We start from the raw sequence: 17007 nt of genomic DNA, 5'->3' as shown, positions 1-17007 counted from the left end.
AGTTCAAAGCACTCTAATCAAACTAAAATAGCAATTGGTTACCACATGCTAATTTCTGTACTGGATCACTTAATTAACGAGTTAATTAATGGTTAATTTAATCAGGAGATATTTATTGCAAAAAATAATCATAGGTGAAACTACGATCAAGGCCAAAACATCCATAACACCTAAGTTGTTTAGTTATGCATTACAATTGCTGGTTGAGCTGACAGGCAAATCATTAAGAACCTGTGGGATTAGTATTTCTTACCCACTTTTTAAATTTCTTTCAACTAACCCATTAAGATATTTCTCTCTTAAGATGTAATAAGTTTCAAAGAGTATTACTAAAATGAAATATTTGCCTTTTAAAAACTGTTTAGAATGTTTTTGTGTTTGAATCTGTTAAATTATGTACATGGGTAAATTGAAATAGGTTATTGGGTAAAATAAAGACTTTTCAAGTAGTATAAATATAGAAGAATAGTCAGTAAAGTGACAATATGACAATATACAGCGATGTAAAGTATTCATTAGATGGCTGTGTCATAACATATCCAGAAGCATGTGCTGGCCATACTTCTTTTTTTTGATGGACTAATGTTCTATAATAAACTAAGATAATTGTGTAAGGTAAAGTGTGCCATCAAGTCGATTTCGACTCCTGGTGGCCACAGAGCCCTGTGGTTGGCTTTGGTAGACGACAGGAGGGGTTTACCATTGCCTCCTCTCTCACAGTATGAGATGATGCCTTTCAGTATCTTCCTATATCACTGCTGCCCGATATAGTACCAGTGGGGATTTGAACCGGCGACCTTCTGCTTGTTAGTCAAGCACTTCCCCACTGCACCACTTAAGGTGGTCTAGTAGTTTGCCGCAAATAATGGAGAGGCACTTAAGAGATTGTGAATGATTTAGAAGATAAACAAAATTTAGGAATGGCCACCTTGATAAGTGTGTCTCACTAGTGTCCCCATTCGCTTTATCAAGAAAGCAACTAAGGGAAACAGCTATATTGGAAAGCAGCGATATAGGAAGATGCTGAAAGACATCATCTTATACTGTGTGGGAGGAGGCAATGGTAAACCCCTCATGTATTCTACCAAAGAAAACCACAGGGCTCTGTGGTCGCCAGGAGTTGACACCGACTTGATGGCACACTTAACCTTTAAGAAAATGTGTGTAGGCACTGTTAGGCTTAAAGCTTTCATGATTGCTTGCAAGTTTCGTCTGAGATACTTCTGGGTAAATATGCATAATATTGTGTTCTCAGAAATTCAATTTGAAATAGATGGTCGTACCAGAGAAATTTGCTTAGGATTGATAAGTGGAACTAACCTGAGTAAGGGTACCTTGATTCTGTGCAGTCCATTCCTATCTCAAGTGCACTTGGATATAAATCCTGTTGAAGTTGCAGCATGCCCTTGCTCATCTCCAGCTTGGTTCCCTTTTATATATTGTGTTATCCCACTCACCTGGAACACAGTAACCTTGTTGTTTATTCTTCACTGAAATGAGGTGATCTCTAGGAATAGTAGTCCGGTGTCTTGATGATATATTATCATATGGCTTTCTGTTCATTTTACCAAAGTTGGTATAAAAGTATCATGAGGTAGTTTATACTTGACTGGACTGTTGGGCTGTTAAAACTTGTGAATAGTTTAGAGTTCAAGGTTATATTAACAAATTACCTCATATTACAACTGTGAAAGTTTATTTTAACAGTTGAATTCAGATAATTCCTAATTCTGGTTAACCTTACCAAACCATGCTCTTCCTAAAAGGTAATCCCTAAACACAATATCTTATAATAGCCAAACTTTATTTGAAATTAGAATTACCAGAAATCCTAACACTTTTGTACTGGCACATCAGGCTTTGCTTTTGTGTGAGTTTATAGAACAGTGTCCTAGAAAATGAAAGATAAACTTAACATATTTGGAATCTATTTGTTAAATTTTTATCTTGCCCTGGGTTCATATCAGAACAGCTCACAGCAATGTTATCAGTATTGGTCTGTCCTGCCAGAGAGCTCACAATCTAAGTGTTGATTTTGAGAGGTTCACATTACTTTCTTCTCTCTTATTCCCATTCTCCCAAAATACACTTATTTTTAGTTCCAAAGGGGAAACAGGCGTATTATCTGACTCTTCTTTCTTTCAAAAAAATAAATATCTTGTGTGAGGAAGAGGCTCACTTCCAGCAGATGAAGTGGCAGCAACTAGTGACAAATGACCTTTTCTTGTTTTGTTTTCTTCTGCTTGCAAGGCATAGGTTGTAGATTTCCAATAAGCAAGGAAAAAAGGACCCAATCCTAGCTGGTGAAGCAGCAGATATGTCTCTTAAAATTTTGGGCTGGATATCCACAGCCAAATGCCCTGCAAGTAGGAGTGGAGAGCAGCAAAGGTAATGTCACTAGCTGCTGCCACTTCATCTGTTGGAAGTGGGCCTCTTCATTAAAACAAAAGATATTTAAAGACCAGATTATCTTCTTTTGAAAGAAAAAAGTCATCATAGCAATGATATTTTTTTAGCATACAAGTATTTTCAGGATGCTGCAGAGGGAAGAGAGATACAGTGTGGCATTAATTACTTTGTTTATTCAATATTTAGCATATTTCTCCACTGGACATTTAAATATTTAGCATATGAGATGTTTTATTTCCTTGCCAGAAAGTAGTAAGTTTATGAACCAGGGCTTGACAAATTTCAGATGCCAATGGCACCTAGGGACTTAACAATGGCATCTAGACTAAGATGCATAGAGGTAAAGTAATAATTGTGTCGTCGAGTCGGTGTCGACTCCTGGTGACCACAGAGTCCTGTGACTGTCTTTGGTAGAATACAGAAGAGATTTACCATTGCACAGTATGAGATGATGCCTTTCAGCATCTTCCTATATCTCTGCTGCCCGATATAGGTGTTTCCCGTAGCCTGGGAAATGTACCAGCAGGGATTCAAACTGGCAACTGCTGGCTTGCTAATCAGGTCATTTCCCCACTGCATATTAGGTAGAGCTGCTTAATAAAATCTACATTGTCCCAGGCAGCACTATTTCTGCTCAGTATGTTACTTATGCGGGGATAAAGAGAAGTCTGTTCAGTATAGGTTTGCTCAATTTTGCCTAGCTGATCAGAATTGTTGGCTTCAAAGGCCATCCTGTGCTAATATGCCCTTGTCTTAATTTTTGCTAATGATACTTTTGTAATCTCACAAAGGGTTTTTTTTTTTTTTGAGAAGAAATCTATGCGCAAAAATAGAAACTACTGTTCACATTGCAATTAATAAACTGTATGCCAACTTGCTGCATTGCATATTATGGAAGTGTGGTTTTTTTCTCCCTTCAGAGAAGATGCTAAATAAGCATCATTACAGGACTTTTATCACATGCAGAAAAATATAAAAATTAAACATTTCAGGGCTGCTTCATAGGAGGTAACTTAAGGACTTTTCCTGTGTAGAACTTCAGACACTTGTTTTAAGTTTAACACTAGATAAAACATGTATTCTATAAGCCAAAGTGCTGCTTAGGTTTGTGCAATGTGCTTGGGCTTGTGCCAGCCTAAAGAAATTTGATTTTTCTAAGCTGATCTACATCACAGCACAAACTACTTTTGAAGTATCCCTGCATATGAAAGGCTGTTTACCATGTGAACTGAAAGGAGTGTAGGTGTAATCATAGAACTAGCTCTGTGGTTATATATCTTGGTCATGTCTTATATCCCATCTGTCCACAGAGGCTTAGGATGAGTGGTAACATGATAAAGTGTAAAGCGTGCCGTCAAATCGATTTCGACTCCTGGCGCCCACAGAGCCCTGTGGTTTCCTTTGGTAGAATACAGGAGGGGTTTACCATTGCCTCCTCCCATGCAGCATGAGATGATGCCTTTCAGCATCTTCCTATATTGCTGCTGCCCAATATAGTACAATCGGGGATTTGAACCGGCAACCTTCTGCTTGTTAGTCAAGCATTTCCCCGCTGTGCCACTTAAGGTTGTGTGGTAACATGATAGAGATACAATATTAACAAGAAATCACAAAATGTGCAGAATATTAAAACTATAACACTTTAAAATATGCTCCAAAATAACCATTCTCATTTCCAGCTTATGCAAATAAACAAGTTTTATAGTGTTTTCAGAAAATGTGGAGGGTTTGGGGTTGAGAATTCCAGTCATTGAGAGTAATACCGTTTACCTTTGTCCTGATTTGTCACATGGATGGCATGCTTACTAAGATAATGCTCAGACAAAGGAGAAAGGCAATCGTTAAGATATGTAGGCTCCAATCTATGGGAGCCAGCGCCTTGAGTTGTTCTTGGAATTTAAGTACTACAGTAAGCCTGTACTACTGGTGTAGGATACTCAGCAATCCATCCTCATCAAGAGGGGAGCTGCCATTTTGTAGCATCTGAGAAGTCATTTAGAACAGTTTCATGTATAATATGCTGCAGTAATCAAGCCTTGATATTATGAAGGCTTCAAAACTGAGTAGGGGATTTGAACCAGGTTTTTTTTTGTAATAGGGGCATAGCTACTATAGAGGTGGTGGGTATGTGAATGCCCAGGGCCATCTCTGTCACCCTCTCTTCCATAGTCACACTGATTTGGTGATGTCGTCAGGCTGCAGCATGGTGCTCAGCTGCTCTCCAACTCGGCCATGGAAAATGCAGTGGCAAAGGTGGACGAGAATCTCCTCCTCATAATCTTTCCCCAGTGCTGACTCCTACCTTGCTACACCCCTGGTGCTATTCTTGACATATTCCTTACACCAGACTGGCTTCTTGTGAATTATGGTCTTTAACCTGAATTTGCCTACCAGCCAAACTGGTAGAAAACTCCAGACTGTTTCTGAAGTCTGGACATCCTGGTGCTAGGACTAAAAGCTTGTTTTGTGTGTTTGGAAAAGAAGAATGAATGAGCCAACAGAGTGTTAGGAGCTTAATTCAAATTCATAGGCACAAGCAGTAAATCCTAAGGTGCCTAGGCACCAGAGGTTATCAGGCCCTGTTCTCAAAACTGGAGCAATCATTTGAGCAATCCATAGCAGTTATTGATACATAGCAGTTATTAAAATTATTACTAATAATTCTCTGTGGTATTTTCTGCAAAAAGCCAAATAGTTCCTATTTGAATCTTGGCTATCAAGATGTTTTATTGGGAAAGTTCCATTATGTGGGATGGATGTTTCTCAGGAAGTTGGGTTATGCCAATGAGAGTTGGCAGAAGCTGTTTAAAGAAAATTGTTGTTCCTGCAGTTGGGGAAACCATTGCATTCCTCCAAGCCACGAGTAGCCATCATAGTATGTGGAGACACAACCATAGTCTTGTTACACCCATGCTTGCAGCATGGTATCTATTTCCCTTTCGCCCAGGATGTAGAAAGGTGGTGCTGAGCTGAGTAAGAACTGATTAATGCAGAACAGGATATGAAATAGCTGTTGATCCAGTGAAATACTTTGAGAAGTTCTGAGTCTGACTCGTAAGCAGCTATTTTCTGCATCAAAGCAGAATTTGAAGCATACTTTGTAGCATGTTTACTAAGAAATTAGTCTCACTGTGTCCTGTAGGATTTATTTCCAGGTAAGCATACATAGGATTTGAGCTTCAGGCTATCGTTGATGCTGCTTTAATTTGTTTTTCATTTTGTAAAACATCTTGTAAAAAAAAAATCGGGATGCATTTTTTAGTATAACGAAGGGTCTTAATTAGGGCAAAATAAAGTTTCTAATAACAAATTAGAATTGGAAACAGAAGAGGTGAGGGCATGACCTCTCTCTTGCTGTTGCTCCCCCGCAACTATTTAGAAGTATCTTGCCTCCAAGGATGGAGGTGGCCTATAACCACCAAACTAGTAGTCATTGATAGACCTGTCCTCCCTGATTTTGTCTAAGCCCCTTTTAAAGCCATCCAAGCTAGTGACCATCACCACATCCTGTGGCAGAAAATTCCATAGATTAATTATACATTGTGTGAAAAAGTACTTCCCTTTGTCAGTCCTAAATTTCCTGGCCTTCAGTTTCATGGGATGACCCTTGGTTCTAGTGTTGTGAGAGAAGAAGAAAAATGTGTTTCTCTATACTCGGTGCATAATTGTATACACCTCTAGCATGGCTCATCATAGAGGCCTCTTTTCCAAACTAAAAAGCCCCAAATGCCATTCCCTCATAAGAAAGGTGCTCCAGCCCTCTGATCATCTTGGTTGCCCTCTTCTGTACCTTTCCAGTTCTACAGTGTCCTCCTTAAGAGATGGTGACCAGAACTGTATGCAATACTCCAAATTTGGCAGCACCCTAGATTTGTTTAAGGGCATGATAATATTCGCATTTTTATTTTCCTGGCATGGAATTGGCCTTTTTAAGAGCTGCTGTGCACTATCAATGCTTTCAACAAGCTGTCCAGCACGACCCCAAGATCTCTCTCCTGGTCAGTCACTGAAAGCTCAGACCCCATCAGTGTATATATGAAGTTGGGTTTTTTTTGTCCCAATATTTACACTTTACACTTGCTAACTTTGAACCGCATTTGCCATTTTGTCACTCACTCATCCTGTTTAGAGAGATCATTTAGGAGCACCTCATAATCTGCTTTGGATTTCACTACCCTAAATAGTTTAGTGTCATCTGTAAATTTGGCCACTTTGCTGGTTATCCCAACTTCTAGTTCATTTATGAACAAGTTAAAAGCATTGGTCCACGTACAGATCCCTGCTGGACCGCACTTCTTACTTCCCTCTATTGTGAAAACTGTCCATTTATTCCTACCCTCTGTGTCCTGTCCTTCAGCCAGTTAACAATCCACACATGAATCTGTCCCCTTATTCCATGACTGCTAAGTTTACTCAAGAGCCTTTGGTGGGGAACTTTGTCAAAAGCTTTTTGGAAGTCCAGGTATACTGTGTCAACCGGATCATCTTTATCCACATGCCTGTTGACACTCTCAAAGAACTTCAAAAGGTTAGTGAGGCAAGACATGCTCTTGTAGAAGTCATGCTGGTTCTCCTTCCGCAAGGCCTATTTTTCTAAATGTTTTAAATTTTGTCTTTAAGCATGCTTTCCTCCAATTTACCTGGCAAAGAGGTTAAGCTAACTGGCCTGTAGTTTCCTTCATCCCCCTGGATCCCTTTTTGAAAATTGGAATTACGTTAGCTACTTTCCGGTCCTGTGGTACAGAGCCTGATTGTAGGGACAATTTACATATTTTTGTAACATATCCACTCTTGGGTGGATGCCCTCTGACCTTGCCAATTTTTTAATTTTTAGTTTTTCTAGACAGTTTAGACTCAGAACATCCTTTCTCACCAATAACCAAGGCTAAAAGACATCTTCCAGGTAGGTCTGCAGTTGATGAGCCAGCTGAAACTGATGAAGGGCACTCCAGAGATAATGCTGTGTCCAAGAATGCCCCCCCCCAACAAATTGCACAACTGCATCTTCAAAGTGCACAACTGCAGCTTCATCAAGAATCAGTTGTAAATCTCCATCTCAATAATCAGAACCTCCAAGCAACAATCATCTCCAGCTTGTTTGGTTTCAGTTTGTTTGCCCTATGCAGACAAGAACTGTCTCCAGGTACTGCTTCAGGATTTCTAACCCTTATGTCAGTTGTTTAAAAACAAAGGCCAGGAACCAAAATATTTATTTATTTATAAATTTATGGCACTCCTCACCCTTCTTCCAAGGAGTACAGGGTGATATACATGTTCATTCTTCCCCATGCTACTGAAAAGCCACTCACAAACATTGTGATGGTATTCCATGAGGTGTGAGAAGCTTCTATTGGAAGAGAAGATTGGCAACTTCTTTCCCTTCTCCCCCCAAAAGTGCGTGTTCAAAGAGAGCACTTTGAACTTGCACTTGTTTGGATGATGATGAAAAGGTTATCCATAATGCCACCATCCTGCAGATATATTGCAGAAACAATTAATTTTGTTGCCTACAATATTTAAAATACTATTTCTTCAAAATCCATAAACTGCAGTAAAATAACTAGGAATTTGAAATTTATGACATTTATTAGTGAGAAACAGGACTCTAGTAAACTTCAGTTGTAAGTGGAGAGCTGGGACTTGTGGAGAGAATGGAGTAAAGGGACTCCCCCACCCCCACCCCTGCAAATAGCTTCACCAGCAGGACTCTTAAGCATTCATGCACACACTGGGACCCAGCAGTTGCTGTAGCCAGGGTTCTCAGACTCTGATCTCTTGAAGACAAGTATGTTTGTTGCAGTAACTGATAAGTCTCTGTGCAAACCACCTCCACTGAAGTGACTTGTAAAAAACAAAACCTGAGGTGCACTGTCTGTGCATAGCAACTAAGGTTGAAATGCACACTTTTGTGGCTGGTGTTAGGTAGGCCATTCTTTCCTAGCCTACAAATTACTTGTCTTCTGCAAGAGCATTGCCCAAAAGTACTACTTGCAAAGGCGTGATGATGTGTTTAAAATGTATGGTCAATTGACCACGGCCTGTCAAAGTCACAGACCCTCAGCTCAGCCCAGCCTATCCAATTCTTTCATTCCTTTTCAGCTCTGTTCCTGGTATCCATGTACTGCCAGGAAAGTCTGATGCCAGCACACATGAATTGGGTAAAGAGTGCGTGAACTAATATATGTGTGCTCACCTCAGTGGGTATAAAGGTGCCTATGTAGTCCCACCCACCCTTCAGATAGTCACTTTAGCTATTCAGAGGGGTGTTGAAGATCTCTATTAGTGTATATTAGTAGTATGCCTGATGGTATGTTTTATAGAAAATCAAATGATTGATTGCAGGAACTTGCCCAGTTACGAGGCTTATGCTGGGTACACAAAATCTCAGTTTGTGATATTGGTTTTTTTAAAATAAGAATTGTTATTAAGAAATAGACCAAAGAGGACAAAGACAAATCACCATAAAAACAATTTAAAACCAATCATTTTTCATGATGAAAAACCATTTTTCTAATTTTATCAGTAGAGAAAAAGTATCTAGAACAAAATAAGGGAAAAGAAATTCAGACTCTTAGAATTGTAAAATCTAATCTGATCAGCTTCTTGTAAGTTACATATCAAAAACACTAAGTCAAATCCAGAAAATGGGAACAAAGTTTGACCATCAGTTTGTGATATTGTAATGAACACAGTTGAGTTAATAGGCTGTACTATTTTATTGCATTAGGAACTGGCATCACCTTGTCAGATGTGACTGTGTGTTGCCTTAGGCCAAGTCTTAACAATATAGATTCTGTCCTGTAAATTGAGTCTAAATTGACACATCTATACTATTAAGAAGGTTAAAAATTGATGACATGTCACTCAAATCAACCTTTTCCCATTGTAATCAGTGCCCATCCTAGAATAGTGGGTATCTCACATCCAGCAGGGTTAGAAATTTTGCATAATTAAAAATTATATATGTATTACAAGTTGTGATTAGATTTAGACACCCCCCCTCCCAATTATCCTTTGCATTAAAAATCCTTAAAATACATCTGAATAAGGAAATAGAAAAGTATTCTCTTTATACCTGGCCAGGTGAAGGGATGAGAAGCTTATAGATGGTAGTTGCAGTTCATCTCAAACATGAGCCACCTTTTTAAACAAAGATGTTTTCAAAGGTTTCTGATTGCTTTCCAGTTATAGTGGTTGACATCTTCACTATCTGTGCGCTTACATGCCAGGAAGAAGTATCCCTGCTGGGGAGATCTTCCAGAGCTCTCCAGTGAGTATCTTGCAGGGAAAGCACCCCCCCCCCCCCCAAGGCCTACTTTGGGGTAGTGCAGTTGTTTCCAGCAGAAGGAGAGAAAGATCAGCAAAAATTGCCTCATCCATGCGCGATATCTGCTGCAGTGCTCCAGAAGCTTTCCACAATGGAGATACTTCTTTCTGGCGTGTAGAAGCAAGTATGGCATCTGGTATCTGCAGTGGAGTGTGGCACCTTAGAATCTCTAGTGCTCATTGTCTGGGGAAATGCATAGAAAAGTGAAGTTTCCTGATATAATAGCACTTGTATAGCACTTCAGATTATCAAAACATGTTGGTTGAATCACTTTGTTCTTACAGTAACCCTGTAAGGTGAGTAATAGTATCCCCATACTGTAGGTGGTGGTGGGGAGCGGAAACTAAGGCCTAAAGGAGGTGGTTTGTCTAAGGCCACCTGATCAGTTAATCACACAGGTGAGATTCTAATCAGGAATGTCCTGATTCATAGCTCAGCCTCTTAGCTACTGTGCAACTTTAGTTCTTATACTGGTGTGTTTAAAAATAGTAAAGGAAAGCGTTGATGTAGATACATAATATAAACTAGGTATAGTAATATATAGGATTATTTCCATGTGCCTGCCTTAACTGTTTCCTATGGCTACACTTTAGTTTCTGCCCAAGTTACCTTATTTGTCTCCAACATCCTTAAATAAATGCAGTTTGTGGCATCATAGGGAACTACTATTAAAAGAAAGTTGAGTCTTTTACTGTACCTGAAAATGTTCTTTGATTATGAACAGTTTCCAGTTCAGCACCTATGATGTGAAAGTTAAGCCTTTCATGACCTATGACATTGGAGTAAATTCCTTAATCACTTTGGAAAATGACTTTTCAAATGTCTGTTATACTTGCTCTATAATAAAGCTGTATAAAATGTGTATACTGAGCATAGTGATGGAGCGGTGGCTTTTGAAATATAAGGATATTAATATTATTATTATTATTTCTAATTCCTGAATACTGTGTTTTGAAACAGGTTGCTTTGAGCTGAAGGCACATTGACATTCACATCCTGGAATCTTCTTTTTAAGAATCTGAAACAAGGGACTCCTTTCTAGTTTGGACATGGCCAACCGAGGAGCAACTAGACCCAATGGGCCCAATGCTGGGAATAAAATATGTCAGTTCAAGTTAGTTCTTCTTGGAGAATCTGCAGTTGGCAAATCAAGTCTTGTGCTTCGTTTTGTAAAAGGCCAGTTTCATGAGTTTCAGGAGAGTACAATTGGAGGTGAGGACATCTTATATGTATTTGTAGTGTCTTGTAGTTGTATCAGTGAGACACATAGACACATCACTGTAAACAATTCTGTGCAATTTTTGCTCTTAGTCTCAAAAGTACCTTCTGAACGACTTGGCTTTATTTTATGTTTATGTTTCTAGCAGTATGATGGTTTTGTTATGCTATATGTTTGAGTATGTCTTCAATATTACTGATTATGACTGATTATGTTAGTTTAAATAAATGTCTGGGGTGACTAAGGGCAGTTGGTTGCAAACCTGAGTTCCACAGAAATCAGAAAATATTTAGATGTTTGCAGTTCCAGTGTCTGACTATAGACATTGTCATTTATAACCATCAATGCCTTGTGGCCAAGTTCTTGCTATTTTTGGTTTTACCTGATTAAGCATTCTTTAGAATTCAAAAGCTGGACTCTTCTGTCAAACAGTACCACTCCAATCTATTGGTTGTAAACAATAGATTGGCTCTGGAGTAGTGTTGACCACACGTTGGCTTTGGAGCAGCTTTGACCACACTGAACGGTTTACCCTCTACCCCCACCTTAGCCCCCTGTTCCTCCCAAACAGCTGCTCCTGAACTATGGGAACTCTCCAAAACAGGGGGATATAGCATGGGGTACTGCAGTGGAAGAGGGAAATTGTTTGGGGCAAGAATCACCAATTCTCCTGACTCTAAGATTAATATTGCATTTTATCTTTCAAACAAGCCTTTGGGCAGATTCTACAGAGAACTGAAACAAACGTCCAGTGCAGACATTCTTCCCCTACCACCATACATACACTAGGGATGTGCATGAAACAGATTTTGTGTGTGTGTTTTGAGAACGGAACGCAAAACGGAGGAAACACTTCATAAAAACAGTAGAACCAGTTCTTTCAACGAAACAAATTTGAAACATTTTGAGTGTTTCGGCCATAGGGAACAATGGGGAAATTCGAAACACCCCATTGTTCCCCATGGGTAGGGACACCAAAGTGAGTTGCGTAGTAGGGCATGATGGGTGCTAATTACCACCCAACCCATAAAAGAAATGGTCAAGCAGATGATTTTTAACAAACTTTAAAATATTGACCCAAGCCCCCATAGGACCCTATGGGGAAAGGTTAAAAAATTGTTTAAAATTGCCCTCTTTCCCAATGGGGTGGTGGGTAGTGGTAGGTAACACCCATGATGACCTACTTCACAACCCACTTTATTGTCCCTTGGAGCTACCCATGGGGAACAATAGGGTGTTTTGGATTTCCCCATTGTTCCCTATGGCCAGCATAAGCTGCACACAAAGTGAAAGTTCTTAGTAAAAGCCATTAAAAATGTCAATAAAACCTTGAAGTTGGGGAGTGATTCTAGAAGGCAGCTGTCTCCACCGCCATCTTAGTTCTCCATTCTGCACGCAAAGTGTGTGCACATGTTTTGCAATGCATTTTGCAACCCTGCCTTGAAAAACACTGCAGAAGCACACAGTAAAGGGGAATCTGTCCTTCCCAACACAGAACACACATTTCAAACACAGCCCAAAAATGGCCAAAAAAAGAATCACTGATCCAGAATCCACTGCCAGCCACAGTGCCTGTGCAACAGTAACCTCATTGGTGCAAGTTTCTCTCTCATACACAATTATGACTCCTTACTTCCTAGTATTGCAGCAGCTGCCACAGCAGCACCCTTAGCAGCCAGCATAGCCATAAGCTCAACTAGAGCAACTTCAGCCACATTTTGATTGAGTACATCTTGCAAGGAAGATTGCAGAGCAGTGAGTGAAGACAAGTTAGTATCAAGACCAGACATAGAGCACATCACTGAAATCACCAAGAAATACTGATATTCATTTTCAATATTTTCTCAATATTCATTCCCCTGTCCACTTCTTACCAGAATACTATCTTGCAAACAAACAACAACTCAAGGAAGGAAGGCACCCAAGTTCTGTCTTTGTCGATCTGAGATCCATCAAAACCAGATAGTTTTGCCTCACATTCCCTTGGAATGCATTTTGAAATTGCCTCCTTTTGTGTTCTCTCATTCCTCCGTCCCCCCCAGCTAATGGTTGCCCATTACAACACTTGATTTGTATGACAGAGCAACCAAGAAGCAAAGAGATCACAAGCCAATCAGAAGCCAGTGCCAGAAAAACCAATCGGCAGGGGGAAAATAGGCCCTCAAAATGGCATTCGGAACGTTTTAATCAGAATGGGGTTCTGGTCTGAGCTTGAAACAGGCCCTTTATTTAGAGGATGTTCTGGTTTGAGCTCAAAACACTCAAATGGCCCATCAAAATGTTCCACATCATTTCGTTCACTTGTCTGAAAAAGAAGTAGTTTGGCTGTTTCACTTGCAACTCAAATGTAAACTTGAAATAAATTCTTAGACTGGCTTGGAATTTAATTGGAAGAGATTACTGATAGGCATTCCTTTGTAGTTTTGTATGTCTTCCCCATCTTATCAAGCTGAGAGCAGATTCTTGTTGCCTTTGTTAGGAAAAGGATATAGTTTTCTTTTCACCTTCACTGCATGTAGAACACCACCTTGAAATGCCTTGTTTCTTTCATCTGAGTAACTTTCTTCCAGTTCTTTCACTTTTTCTAATTGGTTGCTAATGAGTTATACCCCTAGAGCGAGGAAACTAGTGCCTTTCCTATTGCCTTAGCTATGCATGATTGGTTTTCATTATGTAAACCATGCAAGCTCCATCTATACTTTTGAATATTTGATTATTTACTTGTGCAATAATGTTGTCAGCGTCCCACTCCTCCCCCCCGCTTCATTTATGGGCAGAATATTTCAGTAAAATATTAATTAACTGGAAGGAAATAATTGACCAATGTGTGTAGTGTTCTTGAACTCTCAAGCTTATGATACAGAAGGGCGCTTGATTATCTTAGCTTTTTCAGTCTGTCCCAGGAGTTCTTGACACAGATGGTCAGACAATGTCTTTCCTTTGACCCATAGAACCTTTGTGGTTGTGATAGTGGCTGCAGAAGTTGGAGAGAAGATTGTACTTGAAGGAAGAGAGACAAGGATTGAAGAATAGAACAATATCGGACCTCTGAAAAGTATACAGTGTACTGTGCTTGATTGGCCAGCAAACTCGCCTGACCTGACCCCATAGAGAATCTATGGGGCATTGCCAAGAGAATGATAAGAGACATGAGACCAAACAATGCAGAATTGCTGAAGGCCGCTAATGAAGCATCCTGGTCTTCCATAATACCTCATCAGTGCCACAGGCTGATAGCATCCATGCCACACCGCATTGAGGCAGTAATTGCTGCAAAAGGGGCCCAAACCAAGTACTGAATACATATGCATGCTTATACTTTTCAGAGGTCCGATATTGTTCTATTCTTCAATCCTTGTCTTCTTGGTTCCATGTAATATTCTAATTTTCTGAGATTGTGGATTTGGGGTTTTCATGAGCTGTACGCCATGATCATCACAATTATAACAAATTAAGGCTTGACTTACCTCGCTTTGCATGTAATGCGTCTGTCTCATATATCAGTTTCACCTTTTAATTTGCATTACTGAAATTAATGGACTTTTGCATGATATTCTAATTTTCTGAGTTTCACCTGTATTTATAAAGGGGAATCCAGCAAGGACTCTCCTTTACAAGTAAAGGGCTTGGGTTGAGGGAGCGGTGAGGGGAAAGGAGGCGGCATTTTACATTAAAAAAATAGCTGTGGATTGTGGTGGAGGCAGCACATTTTACCTTTGAAAATCGCCGTAGAAACAGCGGAGTTTGGATCGATCCAGTGGGCGCGTTTTGGATCTATCCAATCCCCGTTGTTGAGTCCCCTCTGTGGCGGTTTTCAAAGGTAAAATGTGCCACCTCCACTGTAATCCCACTGTCAGTGGCGATTTTCACCCTATTTTTGGCCATTTGGGGGGCAGTTTCTTTAAAAACAAACCAAAACGCACACAACTTTGGGTCCTTCCCTCCCCCTTAGGAACCCAACCCCCACAGTTCACTAGCCCCAATGACCCAGTGTTCACGGTTTCGGTATCTGCAGCAGTAGCTGGGAACAGAACCGCCAAAAATACAGAGGTTTTCCTGTAGTCAGAATGTTGACTTCCACCTATGGAGTAGGGAGCACTCTTGCTCCCTAGCAGCAACTGAAAATGACAATACTGCACCTGTGCAGCATCCCCTAGTAACCAATGTATGCTGATGTTAAGAGTTCATTCTTGCTTTGATTGCCGGAACCCAATGTATAGTGTCAGTGTTGCAACCTAACCTTCTAAGTCGTCAGTAAGGAACAAGATCCTTCCCTCTCTTGTTTGACCATAATGGTGGCTGCAGTGGTTAGACTTTATTGCTGACTGAGGATTAAGAGGAAAGATGAGTCACATCTAGCCTATGACTTACAGAACAAATAAAACCGCCCTGAGCCATTTTGGAAGGGCGGTATACAAATCAACAAACAAACAAATAAATAAATGTGAGCCAGTGGTGTCATTCCTACTAGTCACTGGAGACTCTTGCAGACAAGTGACACAACCCCATCTAAGTTCTTGGTCAATTGCAAGAGGAAGGTTTGTCCTCCCTGCCCCAGGCACTGAACATAGTGGGGATAGTTGTACCTCATCTGAGACTGAATCAGGCAGCATTATGGCTGTATATGGCCCTGTATAAAAAGAGCATTAAAGTTCCTGAAATAAAAGTGCAAATAAATCTTAACTGATGTATAGTTAGTAAGGTGGAACTTTTCTAACAAGTGGGTTTATATGCTGAAAGACTGTAAGTGCTTTGGCTGCAATTTCTTTAAGAAGGGATTCTCCTCCGCCCTCCAATTTCAAACTGAGCTTATGTGCTATGCTTCTCTTGTTGCAACAGTTTTTGGGGTTGTGACTACCAGTAATACAATTTATGATCAGTTTCTTTTAAGTACATGCCTTATGACAGCTGTATCCACACAGGGATCACAACAACTAGTTGTGTCATAGGTGTGTGGTATTGCTGTTAGCTAACATTCCCAGGTAATGGACACAACCCAGTTAGTATGAATGATTTCAGCTAACAGACCTTCAAGAGTATAATGTAAGGGATTGTTGCAAATTTGTATTTTAAGACAATTTACTTGGCACCGGGTAAATTGATGGAAAGCATACTTAAGAAAATTGTTAAACATATAGAAGAACTGGCCTTGCTAAAGAAGAACCAGCATGGCTTCTGCAAGGGCAAGTCTTTCCTCACTAACCTTTTGGAGTTCTTTGAGAGTGTCAACAGGCATGTAGATCAAGGTGATCCATTTGACATGGTATATACTTGGACTTCCAAAGAGCTTTTGATGATTAAAACTAAGCAGTCATGGGATAAGGGGACAGGTTCATTTGTGGATTAGTAACTGGTTGAAGGACTGTAAACTGAGGATAGGAATAAATGGACAGTTTTCACAATGGAGGGAAGTGGGGTCCAGCAAGGATCTGTATGTGGACCAGTGCTCTTTAACTTGTTCATAAATGATTGAGAAGTTGGGATAAACAAGGAAGTGGCCAAATTTGCTGATGACACTAAATTATTTAGGGTAGTGAAATCCAAAACTGTTTATGAGGAGCTCCAAATGGATCTCTCCAAACTCGGTGAGGGAGTGACAAAATGGCAAATACGGTTCAATGTAAACAAGTGTAAAGTGATGCATATTGCAGCAAAACACCCCAATTTCTCATATACACTGATGGGGTCTGAGCTGCTGGTGATTGACTAGGAGAGAGATCATGAGCTGGACAGCCCATTGAAAGTGTTGAATCAGTGTGTGGCAGTTGTGAAAAAGGCCAATTCCATGCTAGGAATCATTAGGAAAGGTTTTGAAAATAAAAATACAAATATTATCATGCCCTTATACAAATTTTTGGTGCAGCCACGTTTGGAGTACTGCATGCAGTGCTGGTCACCATATCTTAAGAAAGACATTGTAGAACTGGAAAAGGTGCAGAAAAGGGCAACTTCATCAGGGAGCCTGGAGCACCTTCCTTATGAGTCAAGACTACAGCATTAGGGGGTTTTTAGTTTGGGGAAGAGGCGACTATGGGAAGACATGCCACAGGTG

General features: G+C 40.1%; 1 protein-coding gene across 2 annotated transcripts in view; it reads left to right on the top strand.

Moving 5' to 3' along the window:
- The window catches only part of RAB5A (RAB5A, member RAS oncogene family), a 36576-nt gene that overhangs the window by 1156 nt on the left and 18413 nt on the right, over positions 1 to 17007 (top strand). For both annotated transcript variants that reach the window (XM_053264141.1, XM_053264142.1), the window contains exon 2: positions 10697 to 10948. In XM_053264141.1, coding sequence (XP_053120116.1) covers positions 10786 to 10948 — 163 coding nt within the window. In that variant the 5' untranslated portion in view covers positions 10697 to 10785. The remainder of the gene's footprint in view (positions 1 to 10696; positions 10949 to 17007) is intronic.

Source organism: Hemicordylus capensis, chromosome 6, assembly GCF_027244095.1.
Source record: "Hemicordylus capensis ecotype Gifberg chromosome 6, rHemCap1.1.pri, whole genome shotgun sequence".
NCBI lineage: Eukaryota > Metazoa > Chordata > Lepidosauria > Squamata > Cordylidae > Hemicordylus > Hemicordylus capensis.
The sequence above is the reverse complement of the archived record's forward strand: the minus strand, read 5'-3'. Positions and strand labels throughout refer to the sequence as shown.